At 39.7% G+C, this 22,716-nt stretch overlaps 3 protein-coding genes across 3 annotated transcripts; 2 read left to right on the forward strand and 1 right to left on the reverse strand.

Annotated features, from left to right (window-relative positions):
- Positions 1 to 422: 422 nt before the first annotated feature.
- On the forward strand, positions 423 to 5,355 carry rbpja (recombination signal binding protein for immunoglobulin kappa J region a). Its single transcript, XM_078259603.1, has 11 exons — positions 423 to 498; positions 1,329 to 1,361; positions 1,509 to 1,604; positions 1,721 to 1,886; positions 2,654 to 2,828; positions 2,949 to 3,086; positions 3,304 to 3,416; positions 3,587 to 3,727; positions 4,459 to 4,614; positions 4,784 to 4,887; positions 4,973 to 5,355. Exons 1-11 carry the CDS (start codon positions 479 to 481, stop codon positions 5,292 to 5,294), a joined length of 1,464 nt encoding a protein of 487 aa, XP_078115729.1. The 5' UTR covers positions 423 to 478; the 3' UTR covers positions 5,295 to 5,355.
- Positions 5,356 to 9,110: 3,755 nt separating this feature from the next.
- Positions 9,111 to 17,972, forward strand: stim2a (tromal interaction molecule 2a). The gene is made up of 12 exons (XM_078269134.1): positions 9,111 to 9,207; positions 11,445 to 11,575; positions 13,039 to 13,150; positions 13,256 to 13,367; positions 13,667 to 13,782; positions 14,002 to 14,179; positions 14,254 to 14,431; positions 14,595 to 14,756; positions 14,935 to 15,035; positions 15,127 to 15,380; positions 15,675 to 15,861; positions 16,027 to 17,972. The coding sequence occupies exons 1-12, from the start codon at positions 9,111 to 9,113 to the stop codon at positions 17,543 to 17,545; spliced, it is 3,147 nt and encodes a 1,048-aa protein (XP_078125260.1). The 3' UTR covers positions 17,546 to 17,972.
- Positions 17,973 to 19,221: 1,249 nt separating this feature from the next.
- Positions 19,222 to 21,984, reverse strand: LOC144529824 (uncharacterized). Its single transcript, XM_078269148.1, has 5 exons — positions 21,878 to 21,984; positions 21,347 to 21,724; positions 20,565 to 20,690; positions 20,351 to 20,406; positions 19,222 to 20,161 (listed from the first exon to the last, which is right to left on the reverse strand). The coding sequence occupies exons 1-5, from the start codon at positions 21,912 to 21,914 to the stop codon at positions 20,111 to 20,113; spliced, it is 648 nt and encodes a 215-aa protein (XP_078125274.1). The 5' UTR covers positions 21,915 to 21,984; the 3' UTR covers positions 19,222 to 20,110.
- Positions 21,985 to 22,716: the final 732 nt, after the last annotated feature.

Raw genomic sequence — 22,716 nt, forward strand, 5'->3', positions numbered from 1 at the left:
AAGACTTTATATAAGAATATATTTCCGGTGTTACAGTTCATGGAAAACGTATATTCAAGCTCTGTTACCAGCTCTTCAACGTAGAGAGGTGTATGTCAGTTTGCTTTATTGCTCAATAAGGCGTGGGAATCGAGTTACAGTGTGGGTGACTTGTAAAAAAAAAAAAAGCAAGTTGTGATAGTGCCTCTTCATCTCGCGATAAAATTGGTCGATTGTTATTCATGTCTATTGTGAGAGTTTTTGCGTTCTCGCGCGGCTTTGTAACTTTCCCACGCCTGCTGTTTTGGCGTCTGCCCTCTGTCCGTCGCCACTCCCTCCCCCCTCTTCTCACCCCTCTGCACCTCCCCCTTTTCTCTCCCTGCTTTTCCTTCCAGTCTGGTTCTTCTGTTGGCTTTGGAGAGGGCTGGGGGAGGGATCTCGCGATTGTTGGACTTTTTTTTCGGGGGATGGTGGGCTGGGGGGGGGAGTTATTTGGAAGATGGCGCCCGTTGTTACGAGGTAAGTGCTAAAATTCAAAGCATAATGAAATTAAAAAAAGTTTTTCTTGTGGTGAACCGTTGCCAGTTTGTAGTGTTTTTGGGTGATGTATTTGGATGTTAGGAGTGTTGCTTGGTCTCAGTAAGCTTACCCCACACAGCGCTACTTTGTGGCTAGATGTGGGGTCAGTTGTGCTAAACTATTCTTCGTAGTTTCTCTGCAATTTGTCGAGTTTTCGTACGATATTGACTCTGTTTCAGACTATTTTAGAAACTTTTTGTCAGTCAAGTGAACTGTTGTGCTTTTTGACTGAAGTACGTTACTTATTCTGTTTCTATTTAATTTGTGTTTCAACTAGTTGAGCTCAGCAACAATGTCATATATTTACAAACTACTCCGACTGCAACATTGTTAACGTAACATTTCATTAAAGTCAGTGCTGCTAGATTATTTAAGCAGCATCCTCAGTACTAAGTTATTGGCTCAATTTAATTTTCGTCATTAAAATGTAGCTCAAAAATAAAATGGTCAGTTCATAGTGTTACCATTGTACTGTTAAACTTCCCATCTACATTATTACATTATGTACATTAGCAACATACCAAGTCTAAAAACAGCCTAGAAACAAGAGGCAAAACCTTACCATGTGTGGGTCTTACACCTTTTATCTGAGTTGTTAAACACAGTGTGACAGTATAAGTGCCCCTGCATTACAGATGTCACTGACATTCTGCACTCTCAGTTTTTCACCCACTTTCAGTCAAGCTTGTTTTTATCTCTGCTACATTACCCCAGCACCAATACCATGAGTAAGCACCTGACTTTGCACCCTAACGTTTTTTGTTTTTCAGGAAGTTTGGTGAGCGACCTCAGCGTTTGACAAGGTAGAGAGAAACATAGGCACCTCTGCACAGTGCAAACAACTCATAACATTTTAATCCGTGCAGAAAACTAAGTGAAAACATGTTTGATTAAAGTAGATGTTAGAACAATTTGTTCCGTCAGTGTTAACATGTTTTCCTGCTTTTCAGGGAAGCTATGAGGAATTACTTGAAGCACAAAGATGATCAAACAGTGCTCATACTACATGCAAAAGTTGCACAAAAGTCATATGGCAATGAAAAAAGGTTTGTGTGGGACTGTTAAATGCTGCGTAATTTGAGTTTGTGTCTGTCTGATGGAGAAGTCTCCACTGTTCAAAACAGAATTGTATGTTTTTTTAACCTCTGTTTGTGTCGATTAGGTTTTTCTGCCCTCCACCGTGTGTGTACCTGATGGGCAGTGGCTGGAAGAAGAAGTTAGAGAATATGGAGAAGGAGGGTTGTACAGAGCAGGAGGCCCAGCCATGTGCATTCATCGGGATAGGCAACAGTGAGCAGGAGATGCAGCAACTCAATCTGGAAGGGAAGGTGAGTAAGCATTTATAGTGACACGGTACTGCAGGGTTTTAATTAGAGATGTTCCTATACCAGTATCAGTATCGGCTCCAATACTGCCTAAACCGCTGATATCGGTATCAGGAAGTACTGGAGTTTATGCACCGATCCGATACCACGTAATAAAGCCCTAAAGAAAATCTAATTTTAAAGTAGTTTATGTATGTTCTTTTTCTGTTATAACTGACTGTCAAACTGGAGAATAAAAGAAAGTTCTGGGGCGTTCATTGTTTGTGTTTGTTCATGTTTCACAAAGAGTTTAACCTGAGCCAGACTGACAACAAAGAAAGAAATCATATCACATCCATACAGGGATAGTAGTATACACTTGTTAAAACATAATAAAATATATGACACACTGGTATCGGATCGGTACTCGGTATCGGCCGATATGCAAGTTCAGGTATCGGAATCTGTATTGGGAAGCAAAAAATGGTATCGGGCCATCTCTAGTTTTAATTATGTTTCACTGTGATGGTAATCTCATTCTAGCAATGAACAAGGTACTTCTTATTTGATCTGCTTCATTACTGATAAACCACATCATGAAAAGTGTAGCTGCTTTGCAGTTTGATCATATCCTCTGTTGTGTCCCTGCAACTATGCTATAACTATGTTATGTTCTTGCTTGTCTTTGTGTTTTCTTATTACACCAATTCCACTAATGAACCTTTTCTTAGAAGGTAACAAAGGGGACAAAGAACCCCCCCCCCCTAACCTGTACCTTGTCCTTGCATTAGCACTTCTGCACAGCTAAGACACTGTATATCAGTGACTCAGATAAAAGGAAACACTTCATGCTGACTGTGAAGATGTTGTATGGGAACAGCGCCAACATAGGAGTCTTCCTCAGCAAGAGGATCAAGGTCATCTCCAAGCCATCCAAGAAGAAACAGTCCTTGAAAAATGCAGATTGTGAGTTGCAGGATGTGTCTACACACACATACACAGTAACGCATGGAAAGGCAGCTGTATGGTTTCAGACACGCACTGACACTTATCTTTCTTCTTTTAACCTTTTTTCTTTCTCCCCAGTGTGCATCGCTTCAGGGACTAAGGTGGCATTGTTTAACCGTCTGCGTTCCCAGACGGTCAGTACCAGGTATCTTCATGTGGAGGGGGGGAACTTTCTTGCCAGCTCCCAACAGTGGGGAGCCTTCTACATCCACCTCTGTAAGTCTTTATCTGTGTTTCATTTTTTTTTCCTAATCTTTTGTTCCCATTTTTATTTCATCCTCTGTGGTCATTTCCATGGTTTCCATTTTTATTGATATTTATCTTGATTGTTATCTTTTTACATGACTCCCTTGACTATTCAGAGCCTATTTAAAGGTAGAGAGGAAGTTATAGACATTGACATTGTTTTTGTGCTCTGTGTCATTTTGTTTAGTGGATGATGAGGAGTCTGAAGGAGAAGAGTTTGCTGTGAGAGATGGCTATATTCACTATGGCCAGACGGTCAAATTGGTCTGTTCTGTTACTGGCATGGCCCTGCCCAGACTGGTATGCATTGGTCTACATCAAGTCATGTCAGTTGTCTATTGTTTGTGAGAAAGTGAGCAGTTATACCACTGGTGTACTAAACTGTACAAATGTGTTTGTGTTAGTTTGCACATATGTACGTTATTTGTTCCTGGGTATTTATGAATGGTGTGTTTGCCTCAACTCCTCAGGTCATTCGCAAAGTGGACAAGCAGGCTGCATCAATGGATGCAGATGACCCAGTGTCCCAGCTTCACAAGTGTGCCTTCTACCTGAAAGATACAGACAGAATGTATCTCTGTCTGTCACAGGAGAGGATCATCCAGTTCCAGGTTCGCACACACACACACACGTAACTAGTAACAAAGTGTCATGTTTTTATTCCAGCAATTCAGCTCCCAGTATAAAAATAGTGCGGCGGCTTTGAACTCTACCCTGAGGAGCTTTTTTTAGTTTTAAGGACAAAAAAATCACCTAATTTGCATATTTATTTGTTTTGGATCAAAATATTGAAATTGTGGATGACCTTTTGACCAACTCCCATAGGTTAACATGTAGCAAAACATTTGTTCAGAGCGAATGGGGTGAGGTCAGAAAGTGATTGATTTTTGACAGAATGACCCTCTTCCCACCGTGCAGCTCTATTAATCAAACTCTGTGTAAAGTCAGATGTTATGATCTAAAATGTGGCTCACTTTTCTTTTCTTTTTTTTTTAAATGTAGCTTATTTAGTTAAATAACAAAAAAGGTAAAATGTTAATATTACTGGTAAGTAAGAATGTATACCCTAGTGGTATGTTACTAGTGTTATTATGTTTCTGCCTGTAGACAGCGGAATATTAACTTATGTAGGTATGTCGTGTAAGGTATGTTTGGTCAAATTAGTACCCACATGAAAGGTCTACCCATTCATTTTAATGGGCAAGAGAAGAGAGTCTAAACTTTGCCTTTGTCATTGGAAAGCTCCTGCCGGACATTATGATAGCTTGCTCAAGCGTGTTTTTCCCCTTAATATAAAATTAGGAAGTGAAATGTATTTCTATGTCTGTTTTTCTTACTCCAGGCCACACAGTGCTCCAAAGAGTCTAACAAGGAGATTGTTAACGATGGCGCTTCCTGGACTATCATTAGCACTGACAAGGCGGAGTACACCTTTTATGAGGGTATGGGCCCCGTCCCCACACCGGTCACACCTGTCCCTGTGGTGGAGACTCTTCAGGTATGCATGCAACCTTTCCTGTTGAATATTAGCTTGTTATGCGTTTGATCAGTAAACAGTGTGCAATTCTGGTTCCTCCAACTACTTCCTCTTTTAGTTTTTACTCAGAATGTAGGCGCCTTTTTTTTTTTTAAAGCTATAAAACCTTTTTTTGTATGTCTGTGTCAAGTTAAACGGTGGAGGAGATGTGGCAATGTTGGAGCTTACAGGACAGAACTTCACCCCTACCCTCCGAGTGTGGTTCGGAGATGTAGAGGCTGATACCATGTACAGGTGAGTGTTTACATCTGTGTGTGACCACTAGTGTGTGTGATTGCTCAAATACTCGAACCTCGTCTAATCCGTCTGTCCCCTTTAGATGTGGAGAGAGCGTCCTGTGTGTGGTGCCGGACATTTCCGCCTTCAGGGAGGGCTGGCGTTGGGTGAGACAGCCGGTTCAGGTCCCTGTCACGCTGGTCCGCAATGATGGGGTCATCTACGCCACCGCTCTCACCTTCACCTACACCCCTGAACCAGGGCCCCGGCCCCACTGCAGTGCTGCTGGGGCCATTCTGCGGACACATAGCATCTCTTCGTCATCACCAGCATCTTCATCCTCGCCATCATCGTCGTTGGGCGGGCTCGGGGATGGCCATGGGGCTTACAACAGTAGTGACTCAGGCTTGTCGGTGCTGTCATAGTAACACTTATTCTCTTATTGATGTTTTTGTATGTGTGCATCGAATGACTGAGTGTAAAAAAGTGTGCATGTACTTGTGAGCCAAAGAGGCTCATGGACCTGTGAAGAATTGCACACAGACTCGGAAACTCTTCATCAAAGAGAAACTGTGATCGTCAAAGCTAAAGAGAGTTGGGAAAAAAGAGAATGCTTGGGATATCTGAATACTCTCTGTAGCTCCCTCTCCTGGTTTGTCGTGGACATGTCAAAAGCCCCACTCAAAAGACCTTGATATTCAAGATCTTCACCTAAGAAGACGAATCTGCCATGTAACTCTCACAACAATCTGATTTGTACAAGAACCATTTAGTTTTTTATATGCCTGTGGGTTTGGAAGCTATTTTCACTACGCTCTCTTTTTACCGAGCTCATGTTTTTACTGAAAAGCTTGTTGATGGTTATGTGCAAGGGGGGGAAAAAAAACAAAAAACATATATAGATAGTTTTTACGGACCAAGGAATATTATATTATTTTATTCATATTATATTTTATATGCTTTTGCCGAGGTACATTTTGACATTTTTTGTATGATACTGCATAGTAAGTTCTCTTTTTGTTACCAAATTGAATTGCTCATGAGTTTTCTAAGGTTTTCTTTTAGGTCACTGGGCTCAACCGATCAGTCCCAAAACTTTCCCCAACTTTCGACGTTTTTAATGAGTGTAGTGATTGTGTGTGGTAACTTGTGATACACTATCAATGTATTCATGGAGACCAAGGCCTGTGTTTTCTAATCAGTGTGCTGTTTTTGTATGAGAGTGATTTAACTCGAATCTAAACATAATCAGTGGCTCTTTTACCATGGCTACGTGCACAGCAGGGCTTCTTATTACACAGTGGTGAAGCTGAATTGCAGTACTCTTATAAGTTGATGTAAATTACTACTATGTCAAGGAACAAAGAAGGAAGGTTAGAACTAATGTCTGTCTAATCATGTTAAATAATTCATTCTGTGCACATGACAGCCATTTTTTTGGGGGGGGCCTTAAATTTCCTTTTTAGTGTGTGCTTATTAGTTGGAAGAATAGCTTTAACATTGTCACCTTGTAGCTCGTATCGCTGTCCTCACAGTCCACCTATGTCACGTTGGGATTAAGCCTTGTTGAATCTGGTTTTGTCAAATATGGCATATGACTGCAAATGCAGTAGTCAAACTCATTTTAATGCAATCAGCTGTGGTTGTGCTTTGGGGCTTATGCGATGACGTGATGCCTTGTATAAATTCAAACTCCTCGTTTGTTCCGCCTCTCTCTACCTACCTTGTTCAGCAGGTTTAACATAAAAATGTAACTTTGAACTGAATTACTAAACTAGTCAGGAATGATGACATGTCGTCGCCTTAAAATCCAGTACCCACAGTATTTCTTACTTAAAATACCTTACAAATGATTCTGATTTCCATCAGGCTTTTTGTATCATACTGTATATCATGTTCAAAAATTGAGTTTCAAGTAAATGTGGTAGGTTGGCCAGCTTACTGCCTGTTTTCATGACAATGATATGAATCACTTCATTTCTTGCATATGTGTTTTAAGCGTGCCTGCAAGCAAGACGTAAATTTTAGTTTGTGCCGCTTAGTATTGACACCATAACAATCCAGAGACAGCTCTTTGTGCCACCGTCGATTCCCATCAAAACAACATTCTCCATCATTTTCTTTTCATTCTCTCCATATACAATAGTCAGATTGATAGATTATCTGATTCAGGGTTTTATACCAATTTAGTTTCTGCAGCTTGCTAAAGAAGTATTTCAACAACATTGGAAGTTGTCTGGTTCTGCAGATGTGTAGGGATGTGGCATTTCAGGTCACACCTGATCAAATCTTTGCTCGTTCCAAATTATTGAAGTGTTTACCACTGCAATGCCCAGACGTTTGATTCTTAATCTACCCTTTTAGTTTCTTCTTTGTGTCTGTGTGTGTTCAGTCAAGTCACCATGTACTACACAATATCTACAAGGCCAGGTGTGATGTAAGTTAGTACACTCATAAAGTCAACTGTGAGCTAACTGCAACATGAGCATTTCCATGGCTCTTGTGTTTATGGAACAGGTTTTACTCTCGTATCCCTCTTTTTGTTTTTCAGTGCTCTTTCCCTATATGATGACATCCCTCCATCTCTTTAGTCTGGTGTATTACTCTTTCAATATTAAATCAATCTGCCAAGGTCCTCCAGTAAAAGGTCATGAATAAAAACAAGCTGAAGCTGAATGGCACTCATATAAATGTTTTAGTGACTGAGTATTTTGATCATTTAAAAAAAAAAATTTTAATCGTTTTTGTCTTCCTTTCTGTCATCGTTAATGAGCAGAGTAGGAGTTAACTGATTAACGTTAGATGCAATCATGTAACACATACACTCTACTCAGTCAGATCCTGCAGAGGCTTTATTGGACATGTGCCACTTGGGCATGCTGCACAGGGTAGAGGTCAGAGCCGCCTCACTATTTTTATACTGGGAGCTGAATTGCTGGAATGAAACCTGACACGTGTGTGTGTGTGTGTGTGTGTGTGTGTGTTTGTGCGTGCGTGCGTATGTCTAGTCCTGTCGTCTGTGTCCCTCACACTCGACGTTTCTAGTAATACTTTTAGTATAGTTTAGGAGATATACCGAGTGTGTTGGAAGAAATCGCAAGCCACATATAGACATCGTTCGAAACGTAATGAACAGGTCTACAATCGTGTACTTAGTCCATCCACGTAGCTTGCCGATCTGTGAACAAGGACAGGCATAGGGGTGTCAGACCGAGACAGCCTGGCCATAACGTGACATATGTCATGCTATTCCTGGCATGATCGTCTTGATATCACTTCGCATAGTGAGGTCTAAGGGGGCTTAAATTGATCCTCCACCCAAACCAGGATCAGTAAAGGTATAAAACCAGAAAGGATAATACAAATCATCTAGCGGGAGTGACTGGTTTGTTGGTTTTACACATCAATATGATGGTTTATAAGCAGTTCCTCAGTTCTGTTACAATGATCGCCTATCCCAAAACTGCATCGCAGGATCAACGCTGCAGCTCCGTGTGCTGGGTGGGTTAGCAACCATAATAAAGTGTCAAGGCCCCTGTTGCTAGAGAGAGGGAGAGAGAGAGAAAGAGTGGGGGCGGTCAGTTCTGAGTAAAAGCGTCAAATCTCGACGTCTCTTTTGAGAAAGGGGTGATAGAAGAGAGAACAGAGAACTGGACAAAGACCAAAACAGACTCCGACTGGACACGAGGAACATAGAAGCAGTCGGCATCCTGAGCAGGACTATACGCTTATTTTGCTACATAAAGAAAAGAAAAAGAAAAGGTTGTTTTCATGCGCCCTTAAAATCAGTTCCTGAGATCTGTTTTGACACTGGATTTTATTAATGATGGATGAGCCTCAAGACATTTTTATCCTAACTTTTGATTAGGCTGGATTCAAAATAGCATCTGTCATTTTGCTGGAATGCCATCGCCCACATTTGGAGTCTTTTTACGCACAGCCCTATTTGGTTTGGATGATTGCAAATCATTACTGCAAACGTTTTTGACGTGTGTTGGAACTTTTTGTGCGCTATCATTCATTTCGAGTTGCACTATCATCCAGCTCGCTTGATTTCCTAAGTGAATCACTAGTAGCCTATCACATCTCGTTTGTGGCTGGACCTGTAATAGCAACACAGATCGCTTTTCGCAGACTGACACGGGTGCCTCCTAAACGGGAGTTGGCACCGTGTATGTTCTTTCTCAATCTGTTTTGAAAATTTTTATAACTCTGAACGACAACATTATCTACCCTCTGAAATGCTGCCTGTGTCGCTTCTCTTGCTCCTCGTTTTCCCCGCTGCGTTCTTTGTGGCCGCGCACGGCGCCGGGGACCTCCAGGGTTTCACCTTCCCCGGTGGGAGCGCAAGTTTCGACCCAACAGGTAGCTATTACACAAGAGAGACTGAAGAATTAAATAGGAGAGCTGGACATCAGTTCTCACCCTTGTACTTGACAAAGTATTTGCATCGTATTCAACTCTGCCCTGTCATCGCCAATAACGCGCCAGTTGTTAGCCTATGGTGAAGGACATCAATCTTGTTTGCACATTGGTAACTTACTGCATAGAATAGAATAGAATTGTCATACGTCTTCAGTGCTGACATTTGCTAACTCTAAGTCATTATAATTTTGTATTCTAATTATAAAAACTATATTTTTTTTTACCTTGGGGACTACCATTCAATACCATTTGAACCATTTCTGAAAGTGTTATTTATTTATTTATTGGTTTGTTTTGAATTCCATTAAGTCAATTCTGCTGACACTGAAAGATAGAGTCAGCTGTCTCATTTTAATGCACCATTATACTTTTATTATAAAAGTGTAATCTCATGACTCACTAGTTAATCTAGCTGCTTTGTGCTCCAGTCCTGTGCCCAGGACTCCAACAGTTTCAGCTCACCTGTGGAAAGAGTTAAACTCAGGTCACACACACACACACACACACACACACACACACACACACACACACTCACACTCACACTCACACTCATACTCACACTTTTCACAGGGCATTTGGATACACCATTGATATTTGATAGCCCACCCAGCTAAGAGGTCTCCTCAGTGTTGAGAAATGCAAGTTTCATCAACAACCAGGGGATCAATGTCTTTGCTCTGTAAATTGGTATACATATCCTGGCTCTGGGAATGAGCTGAAGCACACAAATCATTTCATGGATCATAGGTAATTACACATTTTAACTATTACCATATCAAAGAAGAATCCCGAAAAGAGCCACTGACTCATGAAACGAATACATATGAAACAATGAAACATTTTGAGCCATTCTGTCTGTTTATGTTTTTCTATGCCTGATGCTTATCTACAGTAGTAGTCTAGTGGTCCATTATGTCACAGCAAAATTATGCACTAGCATATTCCTCAGTCCTGTGCTGACCTTTGTTGAACATGGGCTAATTGCAAAATAATTTGTGCCAAATAAAAAATATGCTGCTACTTCTGAGATTAATGCCAGTATTCTTTTGCAGAAATGTTCTAAGATTAACGTCAGAACTTATGTGTAATAAGAATTCACTTTTTTCCCAGACGTCACTTTTTCCCATAGCTTTATTTTTTCTTACAGCGTGGACAGAGAGCAGCTAATGTTACTGGAGCTGGCTTTGATAGTGGCTTTAAGACCTTTGACCCTCCCCTCAGCTCCTTGGAGCACCAAAACACACAGTCACAGAGACAAAAATGGTCTCTGACTCAGTATGGCGGTGATGACGGAAAGCTGTGTGTCATCTTCTCCTGTATTGGTGTTCCCGTATTCTACTTAAGCCTGGAACACATAGTACGATTTAAAGTATAACTACAACAGTTGATTTGGTCTTTTATGACCGATTTTCTAGAAAGTCCTTGCTGGCATCTGACCAAGAACATTAGGCACACATTGTCTTGTAGTGTTCTGGAGTTAAGGCTTAAGCCTCAAACTCATTGGGCTAACACCTGGAAGCTGTTCCATTGTAGCAAACGTGTTTATTTGTTGTGTTGTCATTGGCAATATGTGTTGCCAGTTCACAGTTGGTTAAAACTGTAACTATAAAAGCCTATTCTAGTAACCATGATCTATAGACACTCTATAGGCGCTTTTTACAAACAGCAGCTTGCCATAACTCGTGAGTCTCTAGTGTCCACCTCCTATTATTAATTCTTCAATTAAATAACATGGAAAGTACATGAAAGCCCAGGTGTAGACTGACATTGGGTCATTGGACTCTGATATGATGCTAATCTCAAGCTGATCTAAGAGGAGACTTCTCTGATGTACAGTAGCATGAATTAATGAATAATTAAATGTGCACACTCCATCTCTGTGGCTACTACAAATTGGAATGATTGATAGTGCATTCTCTGTATAACCGAAAAAATCACAATCACTTAGTACTGAGTGAAAATGAGTTGATCTTTCCTTGTGTCTGTTCTAAAAAGAGCAGTGAACATACAAAACCAAGTCCTCAATCGACGGTATAGATCAGCTGAACTTAACAATGAAGCTGCATTAATGAATAAATGAAAGGTACTCCATGGATAAGTTGAGTAAAATAATAATTAATATAATGTAATTGCCTCCCTGACCCGCGTAGATCCCTGCATGGCGGTGTATCCACCATGTATGAGCGAGGCGGATCGCTACAGCCTGGAGGCCCTGCGGAGCATCCATCAGATGATGGACAATGACCAAGACGGAGGGATTGAGGTGGAGGAGAGTGTGGAGGTACAAAACTCACTCTTCATTAAATGTTTACCCCATTTACTCAGCTGTTGTAAAGCCTTGTGCATGTATGTTCTTGCAAGAGACATGGTAAAGCAGTACAACAACAGGTGTTCCTGGCTGGTGGAAGAGCCAAATGCTACTTCAAGGATAGCAACAGTATAACTTTGCTTTTGGCTCAGCGACAAAATTGGTTTGCACTAATAGAATACGGCAACACTGGTGACCTTTATGGTCATACTTAACAGTATAACTCCTTTTAATGTTTCCATGGCACCAACTTCCCTTATTCTTCAGCCAGTTTGTTATAGTTGTCAGAAACTACTTGTAAAGATACACTGCTTGCTTCAGTGGTGTAATACAAAATAATTGTATTCAAGTTTATCAATTCAACATTGATTCAGTTATTGTGTTTGTTAATCGCATGAAATTACATGAAAAACAACAACCAAACAACCAAATACATGTAAATGGTGAAATAAATGATAATAAAATGATATTGCAACGCAAGGTTTGATACATTTGCCTGTTGCTTTTTGTAGACCTATAATGCATTGCACCGCCCAAGCATAGTTTGTTTCTATAAAAATATTTTGTGAATGAGCCAAAAGCAAAACACATTTTTCATTCAGTCTTGTAAGCAAATGAATCAGTGGTTCATCTCTATCATGATTCATATGACTTGGTACGTGTGTGTGTGTGTGTGTGTGTGTGTGTGTGTGTGTGCGCACATTTCCATGTGCACCTTTGTGATTTCATTTTTTGTGTTGAGTTTGAGTTTTCAGAGTAAATGATATCCAGCGAGTAAGTATTTTGTGAGTGTGTGCGTTTCTAGAGTTGTATGTGACTTTGGTTGTAAATCCGGAAATCTAGAATGCCTTTACCTTCTAGAATGCAGTTCAGGGATACAGTATCCAGGGGCTCGGGTTGCGGTTGCCATAGAGACTTTAGGAGGGGGGGCTGGGCTCCAAAATTCCTCAAGCCATCATATGAAGCCTCCGTTTACAGCCAAGGACACATTCCAAGACAGCACGAACACACACACACACGCACACACACATGCTTCTGCATGCATTCTAAATAAATACAAACTCAAAACACCTACTCCTTTTTCCAAGATTGAAATATGAGTGCACACTGCAAAACAAATTTATTCTGACTGTATGTGCTTTGTGATCCCAAACTATGCTCCTTACATTACATGTCATTTTAGCTGATGCTTTCATCCAAAGTGACATACAATTGTTACATATGTCAGAGGTCACACACCTCTGGAGCAACTAGGGGTTAAGTGTCTTGCTCAGAGACACATTGGTTGATGTATCACAGTGGGATTTGAACCCAGGTCTCCCACCCCAAAGGGATGTGTCATATCCACTGCACCATCACCACCCTTTACTGTAAAGTTGCATCTAAAAAGGTCTTTATTTTCACTTCTTTCTTTTGTCCCTCTCTGTTTTTTGCAGTTCATCATTGAGGACATGAAACAGCAGCAAACCAACAAACACAGCCACCTGCACAGAGAAGACCAACATATCACAATTGAGGAGCTCTGGAGGGGCTGGAAGTCGTCTGAAGGTGTGTGTGTGTGTGTGTGTGTGTGTGTGTGTGTGTGTGTGTGTGTGTGTGTTTCCCAAGGTGTCCAGCTCTTCTTTGTTTCACTTTGTCTTCTTTTCTTATCAGTACATAATTGGACTCAAGATAATGTGCTTCGCTGGCTGAAGGATTTTGTTGAGTTGCCCCAGTATGAGAGGAACTTTAAGGACTTTAAGGTCAATGGAAACACACTCCCCAGGTGAGGAAATTGAATGATGATGCCAATATGAAATTACTTAAGTTCAGGTGTATCATCTCTAATTTGGCCTCTCCCATCGATTTCATATGTGGGAGACCTATACTAAGAGAATATAAAAAACATTGTTGTCCATTGTTCTTCCTCCAGTAGGAGTATCTCAAAAACTAAAGCAATTTTAGGGTTCTTCCCTCTAGCCTATAAGTCTCTTGAGTGCTGTAGTCCAACCGAGTAACTGTTAAAACAAGTGTGTTGTAATGAAGAGTCATATCAACACGCTGAACTCTGACACCTGTGTGCAGGATTGCAGCCAATGAGCCTTCATTCCTGAGTGGCCATCTGAGGGTTCAGGACCAGAGAGACAAACAGAAGCTCAACATCAAAGCTCTGGATGTTGTTCTGTTTGGACCGCCTACACGTAAGGACAAGTCCTCACCCTATCCCCTCTCCCTATGTCTCTTAAGTGTATGTGTTCCTGTTCTGCCTACTTGCCTATTTAGCTTATACCTATAACTCTCCCAGCTTCCTTGGATTTTTCCAGTATATAAAGGACAACTACTAACATGCTCCCATTGCATATATGAAGCATTTATGATCCATCAACCATTAATAATCATGACCTTCCATTCCACCACAGGTCCCCCTCATAACTACATGAAGGACCTGCTGCTCATTGTATCTGTGGTGATGGGAGTTGGAGGCTGCTGGTTTGCCCAGGCCCAGAACAAAGTCAGTAAAGTCCACATATCCAGGATGATGAAAGATTTGGAAAGTCTGCAGAGGGCTGAACAGAGCCTCTTAGATCTGCAGGAACAGTGAGTAATCATTTTTTCTTTTATTGCATTGACTGTATTAGTTTGATTCCACTAAAAACATTTTACTTTTTCAGACTGGAGCGAGCACAGGAAGAAAAACGTAATGTCGCAGAGGAGAAACAGAACCTGGAGGAGAAGATGAGGGATGAGATCATAGGGGCACAGGAGGAGGCTTACCGCCTTCACGAGCTGAGGCAGGGAGCTGTCAGTGAGCTCAGCCGCCTCCGATATGCAGAGGAAGAGCTGGTGCAGGTAGACACACAACTAGAGCAATGCTGCACTAGACACTTGTCATCCCTGCTATAGTTTTGGAAATTGTAAAGGTTTTAAAGGAAATAATTTAAGGTTTAATAGCAGTTTTTAACTATTATTCTACATGCTGATCTCTAACATTTGACTGATGCCATTCCCTCAGGTCCGTGGAGCACTGAAGCAGGCAGAGAAGGACATGCAGGCTAGCTGGAATGCCTCAGAGGCCCTCCAGCTGTGGTTACAGCTGACACATGAGGTAGAGGTCCAGTTCTACAATGTCAAGAGGCACAGAGCAGAACTACAGCTTGGCATCGCCAAGGAAGAGGTAATGCATGAAAAAGGGGGACACACATAAAAACACACACTAGTTATATTTATGTGTGACAGCACTGGATACATAGTAATTGCAAAAAATGTATGAGCATTTATATTTTCATATATTTTTTTTTTTTACAACTTACCTACATACCTATCAACTGACCTGCATCTATACTTCCTTGCAGGCAGAGAAGATTAAGAAGAAGAGGAGTTCTCTGTTCGGGACTCTCCATGTCGCACATAGCTCCTCTCTGGACCAAGTTGATCACAAGATCCTGGAGGCAAAGTGAGTCAGACAATTACCTCTGAAAGTTTTGTTTGTGTCTTTCACAGTAAATATGTAACATACGTCACATAGCTCTTTGTATATCCCAAAGGAATTCCTTGTCTGAAGTAACAGCCTGCCTACGGGAACGCCTCCATCGCTGGCAGCAGATTGAGCGCCTCTGTTGCTTCCCCGTCATTAGGAATCCTGGCCTAGCTAACCTCACTGCTCAGCTCTACTCAGAGCCAATTGCCCTGGGGTTTCCCAGAGTTCCCCAGCCATCGTGGTCATGTCACAGCTCTGTTCATGGATCTATAGAGGATCTGTTAGAAGAGTCTGCTTCTCCAATCTTACCACAGATGACAGGTAAGTACATAGCAGTGATGACTTTTTGATTTTTTAGTTGGATCCCCATTAGTTTTCACAAACAAAGTCTTCAGATCTTGGACTGGCTATGGCATGTGATTTGCATAATTTTCACACTCATCAAACCATTCAGAGACCACTTATGTTCTGTATGGAAACATTTGCAATTGTTGTTTCTCCACTTATCACAGTTCTTTTTTAAAAAAATGTATCACCCACCAGTCCTGTATGTATCTTGTGTCATGTATGGATTAATCAGCTCTGCTAATTGATTCATCTTTGGCCTTCCTCCAGTTCCAGTTCCACCACTGAAGCGCTCTCCACGACCACGGGGATCCACCATATGTCGATCACGTCGTCCTGGCACGATCAGTCAGCCACCGGCCGCCATGATCTCCCCGGACCCTGACCTTCTTATCCCCATCAGAGAACCGTACACATGCGAGGAAGAGGGGCTCCTCGTGAAAACTCTAAAGAAACAGTATGTCTTCCTGCCCACAACTTTTAGAGGCCAATTTGCTTTTACACACTACTCAAGCTAAACCACTGTCCATCAGTGAATATTTTTTCATTCCTTGATTCCTTCCTTCTTCCCTTCCTTGTCCTTTCCTTCCTCTATTCTTCCTTTCATTTCTCTTACTAATAGAGACTCCCAAGAGATGTTCTCAGACACAGAATATATGACTTCACCTCCTCTCAGCAAACTGTTCCCTAGTCCTACTGTTGACACTTCATCTCAAAGGCTCTATTATGATGAAACTGAGCTGTTTTCAGACAGCTCCATTACACAGAATTTGAGTAAAGAAGAAGAAGCTGTTGTTGAACCTCCAGTTCGCAAAACTTCTGTAGAAGAGCTTGAAGCTTGTGTAGATATTTCCTTGGGAAAGATGGCAAAAGACAAAGTGTTGGATACTTCTTTGGAAACCCCCTCATTGAAGATGTCCAAAGAAGAGTCTTTGATTGAGGCTACATCAAGGAAGATATCCAGAGACAGGAGTGAAGTTCATATGGATTTTGCTGTTAGAAAGGTGCTTTCCAATGAGTTGGATGCAGATTTCCCAGCCAGGAAAGTAGAGAGAGATACAAAAGGGGGTTTGATGGACACTGCTTCAAGGAATGTATACAGAGAAATAAGTGATTTACCTCTGGATGTGAGAAAGATTCTTTGGAAAGAATTAGAAGCAACAACAGATTTTGCACCCATGAAGCTATCCAGAGACATGATGGGGACTTCAATGGACAGTGCCTCAAGAAAGATGATACAAGATGATGTTGAGTGTCCGTTTGACTCAGTATCCAGAAGGATTACAAGAGATTCAATGGGCTCGTCTCTAGACACAGGTACTAGAAAGAGTCAATGGAATAAAGGAGACTTCCAGCTGGATTTCTCTGTAAGGGCATTAGCAATGGACAAAATGGTTGAGGCTACTAGAACACCACCAAGAAAGATATCTAGCGATGAGCTGGAGTATTGTAAAGATACCGCTTCTATAAAAATGCTACCCAAAGAGAGATTTGAAGCACTTATGGATACCCCGTCCTCTACAGAGAAGCAAGAGTTCAATATAGAACCATCAACAAGTAGAAAGATACTGAGAGACGAACTTGAGATGTCTGCTGGTTCTCTCAGAAGGAGAATACTCAGAATGCCAAGCGATGACACTGACACTTCCATAGACACTCCCACAGGAAAGATCTCATGGGATAGAGTTGATGTTCCAATGGAAATACCTGAACAAGCAATACTGACGGAGGAGTTGGGAGCATCCAAATCAAGTTCATCTCCAGGTCGATTTGGACAGCCAGACCTTATGATAACCTCCCAGGTACCATGGGAGTCGCCATCAGACCTTTTCACTGGCCCATTGAGCAAGCTTGTGTATGATGGAATCCTTGAGAAGTCCTGCCACTCTGTGGCTACGACATCAACCAGCCTCTCTGCCTCAACACCCAACCTGCCCCAGAGCAGGCTGCAAGCAGAGGTGGAGCCACCATTGCCACCACCAAGGATGGCTTTCCCATCTCCTGCATCGGCTGCTGAGACTGGACATGAAAGAAACAAGCATAAGGAAAAGAGCAGGAAATCCTTAAAGCTCAAAAATCCTTTTAAAAAGAAAACCGAATCAACTCCAGAGAAGCCTCAAAGTGGTCTTCAAAAACTCTGATGATCAGCTTAGAATTTTATACTTCTTTTTCCTTTTTGTTATCATTTTATTGAACCAGAAAATGAGAGTTTTAGAACTTCATTGACAATATCTTGTATGGAAAGCTGAAGTACATTTATTTTCTCTTATAAAGTCTTATGTAGACATATGGTTGGTACCATATTATTTTAGATGCAGATTCTTTGAGGCTTTGCCTATGGTTGAAGGATTGAATGATGTTTAACTGATGCCGCTTCTGTATAACAGAGGCAATGCTTGAATTTTGTTTAAACCTCAATTGAAGACATGTATTGCAGTAGAAAATGAATGCATTCTATTCTAAGAGATTTTTGTTTTTAATTTAGTTATGTCCCAATCACATTTTTTTCCATTTGAGTCATGAATCAGAGTCTGGTCTGACATTTTTATGAATTTCTTCCATACAGCTACATGTTGCACACATCAAAATTAGTAAGACACTTTAAAGGCCCTAGGTAATGACGGCTTCTTAGTTCTTACAATGAATAATTGGGTCTTACATGAACACACAATTCTCTGCCAGAGTTAGAAGTTAGTTTTCATTATTTCACATGACAAATTTCTGTATTTGTGTTCTTCCCATTGGTTTGAGGTGGGTGGGGCTCAGTTGGGAAAAATACGTGATTTAACATATATAACATATATATGTTTATGCACCATTCAGGATTTAGCAACATTTGAATCAGAATCTGATAACGGTTGTGGGTTTGTTTGATTGTCCAATTATCAAACCACACCAACACCGTCCAGATTAAGGAGATTAGCAGATTTCTTTTAAGGTTTAGACTATAAATAAATAATATATATGGTAGTTTTTCTCTTAACTTTACATTTGATTGTTGCTTATTTAGTCTTGACTATATATTGTCACTCAGGATTTACTTAGGATTTTGCACTATATAGCCTGCAGCAAAGAATAATTCATTTTATAACAAAGTAAAGAAAAAGAAATCATCTTAATGCTTTCATATCATATTTTGTATAGCTTCCAATAATGTTTTGTATATTTATGGAAAAAGATGTGTCAGTGTTGATATCTTGTTTCAGGAAGCATTGGACACGGTTTTCTTTTATCTCCAGTTAAATTCAAATGCTATTTTCAATCAACATCACTATGTTTAGTGTTAACCTGGAAAATGTTGTTGAAATATACACAAAATAATTATATTTTTGATTCATTGTTCTCTGATGCACAATGTTTGTTGACAATATATTGACCCCAAAAGCATCTGTCCTGATCCTGTGGATTGGCGTGGGAAAACCCACATTTTATTGAAAATGTTCTGCTTTGATTTGAAAGGCTCACAGTTTTCTTGCTCGCTGTTTTCTTTTTTCAAAACTAATGCATTCAAATGCATATTTTACTTTACTTGTTGATTTGATGTATGTTTATTTTATTATTTACAGGCAAGTCAGTGCCTTTAGTAGTGTATTTGAAATCAAATAATTCAGAATACATGTTTTTTCAGGTCATCAATTGATTTGTTTCAAAGTGTAAGGAATATATGAGTAACTTGTTTCCCCTTCACTGAATTGAATGTAAGACGTCATTTGCTGTTGTTATCTGATGATTTATTAACACATGATGATAGAGGAAATAAACAAGAAGGTGAAATTAGTAAATATTTTGCATTTCTCTACAATAAAGAAACTAAACATTTATTAAAAATTAAAAGTTTAATTATTATTGTCAGCATAATACATACAATACATTAAAATGACCACAAAACACTTTGGACAGCCTGAGTCCAAACATCTTCTGCCTTTTTTAATTTTAATTTTTTACTCATCATCTCCACTAGAGGTCAGGAGAGTGTCCCCCCCCCACCCATTTTTTTAAATTAGCATTTACATTTATGTAATGACATGTCACATGCATAAATAAATGGAAATATGCTAAATATATACGACGGAGCCTTTTACTACCTTTGATAATATTCTGGTTTTATTAGCACAAAGCTTATAAACAAAAATTCAGCAAGTGCATGGTTTTGAAATGTAATAGTAATGACAGATAAAGAGGCAATTATAATTAGAAATCTTCATAAAATATTTCATCCATTACATATTCTACATGTTAAACTAATAATGAATTGTTATAGCCTACTTGATGTTAATTAATCAAAAATAAAACTAAGATGTAAATCAGTGTAACGCTAGCTCAATATGGTGACAATGTTTCGAAATTCGAAATGTACATTTTAAGGTTGTGAAAATGTAAATTTTGAGGACGCCCTCGAAAACGAGATGCTTCATCTCAAGGGGTTATCCTCTTAACAATTTCAATAAACAATAATAAATATGTTAGATAGGAAAAAAAGAGATTATTGCTGTCTGATTGATTCTAAACCTGATAACAGATTGGCCACAAATCACCACTTGCTTGAGCAGTGTCTTCAACCACAGGACAACAACAAGAGGAGATGACAACTAAAACCATTTATCTGAATTTGAACCTTTTGAATTTGAACTAATTTCATTCTATTTGGTTTCTGCTTGAATAAAACAAATGTGCTTGTGCCGTCCATCCTCTGCCTATTGGCGTGTTTATCCATCCGTAGCCCGGAACATAACTTTTGTCAAAAACACATCTTCATCCTGAGAGACAATTTGATATGTGTTATTTAAAATAATTATGTTCAACTGTTGTGCTGTTATATCTAAAGATTTGTGACTGTGACACTTTAAAACAACTGCAAAGATGAAGAGATAGCTGCTAAGAATATAAAATGCTGATTAAGACTCATGTTGACTCAATATGTTTTCCAAATTCCTACTGTTCATTACCTGATCCCGTCTTGTTTGTCCCCTGGTGTCAGGTCTTTTCTGAAGAATTTGAGGTTCTGCGAAAAAAGATACATCATTATTATAAAGTAGCGCCCAACTGCACCTTTGCAAATATAGTTATCTAATGACAGCTACCCTAGATGTTTAAATAATTAACTTTACATAATTTGCTTAAAAAAACATAGTAGGAAAAACAACTGTAAGACAGCAGTACCTGTTTTTTGACAGAACTGATAAACCAAAATAAAGGAGATGAAGGAGGAGAGAATAGTGAAGGCTAGAGCGAACTCCATCATCCAGGACACAGCAATCATATGGTTTGAAATGCACCAGTCAGAATCTGGAACAAATACATAATATGTGGATTACTCCTTTACATGTTTTTTTCTGTTTTTGTCTTTCTTTGGATTATTTTACTGCAAGCAGTAAAACGTGTGTGCATCTGCATCACCATTGTGATGTTTGATTTGTAAAATGCTAGACATTTATCGTGTTTCTCGCTGATTGACCCTTCCAGCTCAGACCCATCTTATAATTTAATTCCAAATATAGTCAGTATTTTTTTATTTAAACATGGCTCATTGGTGATTAATTTAATGCCAGGTGAAATCTGGAACATCTTTATTCCATATGCAAAGCTGTTTTCTGGTTTCTCAAATGCATTTTCTTTTCTTCAAAAAACTAAGGACACATCTGAGATCAATGTGGAAATATTGGCACTCACAATCCATCCAACAATCCAACGACTCACAATCCATTCAAACCCAAGAGGTATCTTTGGAATTGGAATGAATCATGTATTTAATTTGAGATTAGTGGCTGTATACTTCCGAATTCAACTTCACAACATGTTAATCATAATATGGGCATTTTCCTCAAACAGTATAGACACATTTTATATGTTGGACTTAAAATTATCATCACCCACAAACTTTAAAATTAACTGCACACTGCAGATTCAAATAAAAACAGAAGTCAGGTGGCCAGCATACTTACCCAATATGATCTTTGTTGTGATGTTGCCATATCTGTAAACAGATGTCTGAGTAATGTATTCTTTATCCTCCACTCTTGACTGCTTAGTTCCACAGTAGTAGAGGCCCTCATCAGAATCAGTGATGTTCGTGATCAGCAGGTCATAGGAGTTAGAAGAAAAGTTTCTCACAAATTGGAAACGAGGGGGAAGCTTCTGAGGACCATGTTGTACTTGAAGGATAAGAGAAGGATGATTCTCCTGAGAGCAGTTCCTGTACCACACTATATATACTCCTGATGATAATTTGCAGTCACAGTAGAGAGTGATGTTGTCTCCTGGTCTGACTCTCACCTTCAACATGGATCCAGAAACTAAATCATAACTGCAAGAAACAACTCCTGAAATAAAAACAATTGTAAAAACAGTTGGACATGTGCCCAGTGTTACAGGAGTTCACACAAAAGCAATGAGAATGTTGGTATAAATGATTCTCAAAATGGAACCTAACAATTGTAATTAAATTATCCACACACTTTAATCAAAAGAGTTACCTGAGAGAAGGACCAGAAAAATGTGCAGCCCGTCCATGTGCGATGATGATCGAGAGTTAAAAGACAGCAAAACAGATCTCACTTACAGATATCATGCCCTGCGCAGACTTTTCCATTAAAGGAAGAATAAGCGGTGATTGGCCAGTCAAGTGGAACATTTTCTTCTGTGGTTGTTTTCTATTGGTCTAAAGATATGTGGTTATTCTGAGCATTTTCCTCTGTGAACTTCTGAGGTGTTAACATTAACATGGTAGATTTCAGCCTAGCAACACTTATTTTTTATAGCCATGGAGATTGAGATAGCTATGGAAGAATTTAAGCAGTCTTAGCTTTTGTGTGTGTGGAACACCCTCGTGACTTTAAAGCTAGATCTACAGTATGTCAGCTTCAACACGTCTGATACATAAAATGGTATAAAAATATGAGATGAAAGTTTAAATCAACAACAGGAAATTGCATCAAAACAGCTTAACACATTTAATGGTGGTAATGGCGCAGTGGATAAGACACATGCCTTTGGTGTGGGAGACCTGGTTTTGATTCTCACTGCAATGCAATGTGTCCCTGAGCAAGACACTTAACCCCTAGTTTCTCCAGAGGTGGGTTATAGCAATTGTAAGTCGCTTTGGATAAAAGCATCAGGTAAATGACGTGTAATGTAATGTAATAACAACCATGACAAAATAATTAATAAGAATCTGCAACAAATTGTAAACAACAACAGCAAACACATTACTAAAGTTCTGTGAAGCAGTTAAAATGATTTTTTTTTGCAGTGTAATTTGTGGTTGACAAAGCATGGACAATCAATTCATAAAAACGTACAATGGCATGATATT

The sequence above is a fragment of the Sander vitreus genome, chromosome 2 (genome assembly GCF_031162955.1).
Source record: "Sander vitreus isolate 19-12246 chromosome 2, sanVit1, whole genome shotgun sequence".
In the NCBI taxonomy this organism is placed as follows: domain Eukaryota; kingdom Metazoa; phylum Chordata; class Actinopteri; order Perciformes; family Percidae; genus Sander; species Sander vitreus.